General features: G+C 38.1%; 1 protein-coding gene across 1 annotated transcript; it reads left to right on the top strand.

The window, feature by feature from the left end:
- Positions 1–1,058: 1,058 nt before the first annotated feature.
- Positions 1,059–6,366, top strand: LOC107750284 (REM2- and Rab-like small GTPase 1). Its single transcript, XM_016565600.1, has 5 exons — positions 1,059–1,199; positions 1,351–1,503; positions 1,949–2,073; positions 3,414–3,550; positions 5,908–6,366. The coding sequence occupies exons 1-5, from the start codon at positions 1,094–1,096 to the stop codon at positions 6,143–6,145; spliced, it is 759 nt and encodes a 252-aa protein (XP_016421086.1). The 5' UTR covers positions 1,059–1,093; the 3' UTR covers positions 6,146–6,366.
- Positions 6,367–7,772: the final 1,406 nt, after the last annotated feature.

Raw genomic sequence — 7,772 nt, 5'->3', positions numbered from 1 at the left:
CCCTGCCGAAAAATGTGTATTTTAAGTAACACGATTGGGCTAGTTTTGTGTAGCAATTGACCTATCGGTAAGCCCCGCCCCCCTTAGTTACTGTTGCTCCCTCGGACAAACAAACAGAGTTGCTCAAGGTCTCACAAAGACAGCTGTCAGTGTGAAAACCTTGTCCCACGATGTTTTTGCACAATTTTGGACACAGAAAGGCACCAATCAAGTGGGAATTAAATATTCCATGGAGGGATATATAAAAGTTTTTAAAATAAATATGATTAACTCGAAGCAATCAGATCACAATGCAAACAGAAGAAGTCTCATATTACGGTCGTCTCTCGATTGCCGATGACAACAAGCTGGATCAACACTGTTCATGTACCGCAGAGTACGATTAAATTAATGTACATTTAACCAGTTTAATATGGAGAGGCACTGAAATGTAGACCTTCGTTTATGTGTTTTTGACTTACACTGTACATGATGTGAGAACAGTTCGCTATTTAGGTTTGTAATAGCATTGACTCACTAACTTTAATGTTAGCTGGTTTTAGCCAGAGATACCTTGCTGAAACACAAGACATTAACGTTCTGCTTGAGCAGATGAAAATTGTAAATTAATGAGAGAATGACAACCAGAAAATGAACGTTTTTGTCTTCACTGGGATTGAATGCTTAGGGACATTTTGCTCTGTTTTGTTTGGGTTTAGGAAATGTAATAAAATAAATGTTATTGCCCATCCTCTCAGGATACCTGGAATCAGTGTTACAAATACCACAGGCAGGCACATCGTTTTTCCATTTTCGTAGCATAAACACCATCAAACCGATGAAAGCTTCGGATCGTCCAATGTTTCTCTATGACGCTGAAACCTACAGATGTCCGAGTTCCGCTCCCCGTGCAACTGATACTCGACTGCCATTGGCTCATCTGCGTTCGAGGGGAGGGGCTGACCGATAGGTCAATTGGGCGGATTTTGTTGTGAAAACCTGGCAACCCTGCGGTTAGCCTAGTTGGCTTCACGTTCGCGCAGCTAAAGTAACTTCATATCACATAATAAAAAGCACAATCGTCTTTTCATTTATCTAATTTCGCTAAATTAAAATGTCTGTCCCACCTGGATCCATAATTGTGTCGGACTGGCACCGATGTCCAAACAGCAGAGAGTTTTTCAGCAGAATACTGCATAATAAGAAACGGAGAAAGTTTGGTAAGGATGATCACCATGGATACAGCAGTTAGGAGTCACTTGTTTCTTATCGTAGGCCAGGTATTTGTTCATTTTGGAAAAGAACAGCAAAATAAGTATTTGCTATAGCTAACATATAAAATGCTACATTTAATGGTTTTTATATACTAAGGGCTCTTAGAAGCACCAATAATGCCTCCTCATATGAATGTGGACATCGTTCGCTACAAGGTCTTCATCTCAGGAAAAACTGGAGTCGGGAAAAGCGCTCTTGCTGACCGTCTCGCTGGCCTCGATCTCCCCAAAATGCACTATGAGACCACAGGTGAACAAACCACACATATTAAATACATTTTTATTGTTAAAAAAAATACTTTTTTATAGTACTTTCAATAAATACGTTTAAAAATCATCTCAACTCAACATCGTGTGAGATGAAGACTCTATCAGTGACCTATAAAAATAAGCGATTCTATTCAACCCCGTTCATGGCGGTCTTGAGATAACTTGACCAGCCACATAACACGTTTATTATAATACACATTTAGTTGCAGAATAAATTAATAATGGATGATGACAGATATATTGCTAACATGTTATTTGAATGTATACAATTGCATTGATAACAGCTTTGGACAACAACTCCAAGCTTTGAAGTTATGCTTCATCACATCCACACAGATAGGTGTCAGTATACGCGTCATTGTCAGTATGTTAATTTAATATAGTCAATACAAAACATCAGTGGTCATTGCATCTGATTCTTATAGGAATAGAGACAACCGTGGTCTTCTGGCCTGTAAGACTAAAGGAGAGTGGTCGTGTGCTGTTTTTCCGCTTTGAGCTTTGGGATTGTGGGGAAAGTGCAATACGAAGATTTGACCACATGTTACCGGTGAGAATCTCCATCATATTACACAGTTTTAATTACTTACATTCCCTTAAATGTATGGTTTACATTTACATTTAGTCATTTAGCAGACGCTTTTATCCAAAGTGATTTACAAATGAGGACAATAAAAGCAGTCAAAACTAACAAAAGAGCAACAATATATAAGTGCAAATTACAAGTCTCGGCAAGGTATATATATATATATATATATATATATATTATACACGCATATACACACACACACACACAAAGAAAAGCAAGTAGATAGAATAGAAAAAATAGAAAGCTAGTTTTTTTTTTTTTATAAAAAAAAAAGAAGATAGATATATATAAAGTAGAATTAAAATAGAACAGAATGTGGTAGAGTTAGAGGGTCAAGTAAAGATGGAACAGATGTGTTTTTAGTAGTTTCTTGAAGATGGCTAAGGACTGAGTTGGACTGCTCGGATTGAGTTGGGCAGGTCATTCCACCAGGAGGGAACAGTTAATGTAAAAGTCAGTGAAAGTGATTTTGTGCCTCTTTGAGATGGCACAATAATGCGTCGTTCACTTGCAGAACGCAAGCTTCTAGAGGGCACATAACTCTGGAGTAATGAATTTAGGTAAATGGGTGCAGAGTCAGTGGTGGTTTTGTAGGAAAACATTAATGCCTTGAATTTTATGCGAGCAGCTATTGGTAGCCAGTACAAATTATTAAACAGAGGTGTGACATGCGTTCATTTCGGCTCATTAAAGATTAATCTTGCAGCGGCATTTTGGATTAATTGTAGAGGTTTGATAGAAGTGGCTGGAAGACCTGCCAAGAAAGCATTGCAATAGTCCAGCTGGACAGAACAAGAGCTTGAACAAGGAGTTGTATTGCATGTTCTGAAAGAAAGTGCCTGATCTTCCTAATGTTGTATAAAGCAAATCTGCAGGACCGGACAGTTTTAGCAATGAATAGTTCACCAAAAAATGACATCTTTTACTTACTGTCATGTGGTTCCAAACCTGTATGAGTTTCTTTGTTCTGTGGAACATAAAATAAGATATTCTGAAGAATATTGGTAACCAACAGTTTCTGGTCCCCATTTACATCCATAGTATGGACCAAAAATACTACTGAAGTCAATGGGGACTAGCAACTCTTTGGTTACCATCATTCTTTAAAATATCTTCTTTTGTCATTTCTTTTCTTCCACAGAATAAAGAAACTCAAACAGGTTTGGAACAACTTGAGGGTAAGTAAATGATGACAAAACTTACATTTTTGGGTGAACTGTCCCTTTAATCCACAAATTCTGTTTCACTGTATCATTTTATGGTATGATGTTTAATATATGACGTCATTCTTCTCTCTTCAGTCCTGTAAGGAACAGGTGGATGCAATCCTTTTCCTGTTCTCCTTCACTGATCGTGGCTCCTTTGATGATCTTTCAAATCAGATATCACGGATCACAGAATCTTCAGATCGAGTGGTTAAACTGGTCATTGGCACCAAGTATCCTTAACCAGTTAACAGCATTTAGTTGACATTTACATTCAAATGTACAGTGGGTATAGAAAAGAATCACCCTCCCTTTAAAATAATCACATTTTGTTGCTTTGCAGCCTGAAATGAAGACGGACACAGTTTTTATTTTATCCAGCTGTAACTTATAACATCCAAGTGAACGATATAACACCAACATGTCAGAAAAAAAAAAAAAAAGAATCACTGAGTTAGAAAAATGACTTGTAAACTCAATCAGGAGTAGCTAGTCATTTTCTCAATGACACACAAAGCCATTTGACTTTCATCTGTGATCAGCTGTGGTCATTTTGATTAACTCAGCATGAAACGAGCTTTCCTAGAGCATTTCAGTCCTTGGTAGTGCAACTGAAGCAGACAATCAACTATGGGTGGCAAGGCACTGTCAAAAGATCTCTGGGATAAAGTTGTGGACAGGCACAAGTCAGGAGAATCTCCTGGTCGACCGATATATCGCCAAGGCCGATATATCGGCCGATATCTGCCATTTTTCAAATATCGGCATATATGATATCGGCTTTATATCGGCCATCGGCCACCCTGCTTTCCAAGATGTCGGCATCGGTATCGGCTGTCAAAAAACCCATATCGGTCGACCACTACAGGAGATAGATAAAAAAAAAATGTAAAAGGCTTTATCAATGCCTAGAAGCACAGTGAAGTCTACAGACCCTCCTTGGATCAGGACGTCACTCCAAACTGGATGAAAGAGTCAGGAGGAAACTGGTCAGAGAGGCGACCAAGAGGCCTACAGCTACTCTGAAGCAGTTGCACGAATTTATGACAAAGAGTGATCATTGTATGCATGTGACAACAATATCACAAATTCACACAAATTGTATGGGAGGGTTGCAAGAAAAAAAGCCACTCTTCAAGAAAGGCTACATGCAGTCACTACTGAACTTTGCCAAACCACACCTTGAAGATTCTGAGGCAGATAAGACTAAAATTGAATGATTCGGCCTCAAAACCAAACGAAATGTCTGGCGGAAATCATATAAAGCTCACCATCCAAATGCTTGAAGTGGGCCGGTATGCACCGGTACACAGTACCGGCACTTCTGTATTCTAGTCTTTAGCGTACTGGCACTTTTTTGTGCGTACCGGTACTTCTAACATGTTGCCGATAGGCCTACTCAGAGTCAAAGCGTCAGTGTCTGGTGAAATATAACAGTATATAAAGCACACTACCAGGAGGGGTCACCTCTCATCTCCACAAATCGCGTGAATGAATGCAAGTGGAGTCGGTCTACCGCAGGGGTTGTCGCTCTTCAACTGTCAGGCCAGTGCGAGCCAGGCGGGGCCAATGCTGCGCTTCCACTGTCGAACCAGCGTTACTCTAATAGCTGAGAAGGGTATAACTGCAGCCTGGAGATCTCCAAATGGGGACGGGAACTCCAAAACTGGGTACCGGCACTTATTTTTTCCCACTTCAAGCACTGAGCATTCCTACAGTAAAGCATGGAGGTGGTGCTATCCTGTTATGGGGTGTTTCTCTGCAGCAGGGACTGGAGCACTTGTCAGGATAGAAGGAAAAGTGGATGGGGCAAAATAACGTCAAATTCTTGAGGAAATTCTGTTGCCCTCTGCCAGAAAGTTGTCAATGGGAAGAAGGTTTACCTTCCAACATAACAATAACCCAAAGCACACAGCAAAACTGAGCACACAGTGGTTGAAGGAGAAAAAGGTCTTTACATGGCCTAGTCAGAGCCCAGACTTAAACCCCATGGAAAATCTGTAATCCTAAAAAATAACACTGCCAAACACACATGCTAAAAAACAACAACTTACTTACACATAGTAAGAAATGGTTATAAAAACTGAAACAGAAGCGAAACAAGTAATAGGAAAGAGGAGAAATAAAAAGCGATACTTATCCTTTGCCGGTGTCCCTGCCCGGTAGAGTCGATGGTCTTTACACTCTTCGGTCTGCACACAAGGAGGCCTTCACGCGACGGCTGCCGCTACCGCTGTCCGCTTAGTTATTACAGTTAATTAAAAAAATGTTACTTGAAATAAAATAAACAATAACTGAAATAAAATATCAAAACCTTAAACTTATTTTTCTTAGTTTAACTTAATATACTAAAATAACTAAAACTAAAACTGAAATTTAAAAAATTATTGAAATTATATAGATATATTTAAAAATAAAAATGACAAAATCACAACAAAATTATGTGGGAAATGAAAATGGAAAATATAAAAATAAAAACATTCAAAATGTTACTAAAAACTATAATAGTATTTGAATGATACTAAAATAGCACTGATTAACAGCATAATGTTGTGTTGTCATGTGACATTTATGGCCCTTAACAGTGCAGATTTGACTTATTTATGCACACAGATGTGACAGAGAGCGACGTAACACATTTTCAAGAAGTGTGGGGTCTTCCGAGCTTCCGAGTGGGAGGTGATGTGAGTGCGGGGCTTGGTGAAGTAGCACCCCTCCTAAATGCCCTTGCAGAAAACCTATGGCACCAGGACTGTGTGGCTGCTTCATCTGTGTCCATCTCCACACAGGCTGCTCTCAGAGAAACAGACTCAGAGATCATTGTATAGCTTGTACGTGTATTGTGGGTCAATCTAACATGGATTGGTCAATAAATTTCATAGATGGAATATGCTGCTATGGAAACACTCTGAATACCACTTACTTGAAGTATTTTTCATGTTCCTAAATGCCTATAATTTTATTAGTCATTTCAGTCAGTGACAAATATCTGTGAGTCAAGAAATGGTGAACAAAAATATAAAAATGTCATGAAATGAGTTTGCTTGTAGTTTGAAGACAGTTGCAACAAAAAACATAGTTATATGCATATACTCATGAACCTCAGATTATATTTTGAAGTCAAAATCCTTATTAAAATACAAACACACATTGTAACATTTTGTTTTTGTTTAATAATCCAAATGATGACATTTAGAGTACAATAATGAGAAAACAGATTGTTTCAAAAATGCTCAAACATACATCCATACATTAGGTTTTCACTTCTTAGATTGAATCTATGATTGCAGAGCCTTTTACTGTTTGTTTTTGGGCTTTAATACTCAACAAGCCACCTTTCTCTAGAGAAGATGTGACTGACATTGGATCCACATCAGCCGGGAATTGGCACTTCTGACAAACAGAGTCCACAATTGTGCCATCTGATGCCAGCTGACTCGAAAGAAGAAAGAAAAGAAATTAAATTAAAAAAAGACACAGAATATAATAAGATGTTGAGTAAAAACACAAACAAAGCCCAATCAATGCTCTTCATTTTTAAAAGTAAAAATCAGTGAAGAGAAAGCTTGCTATTAAAATAGCTGTTAGAATTTATTTTGCTTACCTTTTCTGCACAGACTTGGATTGAATTATTGGTGGAGGTTACAGTAACTTCTTCTGGTGCAAACTCACTTACATTCACTGTGAATATATACATATCTCCAACAGTGCAGATTTCCCCCTTTGAAAAACAGATGTTGGTTAATTCAAGTTCATATTAATCATATGTTCATTGCAGAAGTCTACACAGTACAGAACTCACATTTGAATCACTGCTTGCCATTGTAGATTTGTTTGGTTAGAAAGGAAACAAAGATAAATGCACCTAATCCAGCTCTTTAATTCACTGAAAAAAAATTAGTCTGCTTTGTATTTGGTAAGCTTTTGATGCTGATTTTCTCGGTGTAATTGTCTAGAACAGTCCAGTGCTTACTTTTATACCACTGGCTGGTTTTGGGTGAGGCTAGTATGATGTCTATGTGCAGAATGTATCATATACGAGAGAGAATAGATTCATCTTGTAGTATGATAATAACATCCTGTTTCTGTTCAGCCCTGCATTTATTTGAAAAAAAGTCTTGGACAAAAATTATGATGGAAAACTAAATGTACTGTTGATTGATAATAAATGTGGCATTTGATCACGGCTGAAATATGAGACTCGACCATTGACTGTATAGGAATCAACCTAGCAACAAATACAGATAAACACATCAGCAGCTAGAGAGCAGATGTGAAATTCAGATCCTCATTACAGCTGTCAAATCAAAACTAAATAACCGGACGTTCACTTATTTTTTTTCGTGTACGTCATGGAAGGTTCATGTTAAGTGTGTACAATAAATCAGACCCCTAAATAACTTCAAAATCTTCCTCTGACTTTGAATCTCTGCTTAAATCGGCATGGGACTTTTA

This window comes from Sinocyclocheilus rhinocerous, unplaced genomic scaffold (genome assembly GCF_001515625.1).
Source record: "Sinocyclocheilus rhinocerous isolate Xijiao unplaced genomic scaffold, SAMN03320098_v1.1 scaffold963, whole genome shotgun sequence".
Taxonomy (NCBI): domain Eukaryota; kingdom Metazoa; phylum Chordata; class Actinopteri; order Cypriniformes; family Cyprinidae; genus Sinocyclocheilus; species Sinocyclocheilus rhinocerous.
This window is presented reverse-complemented; position numbering and strand designations above follow the sequence as displayed.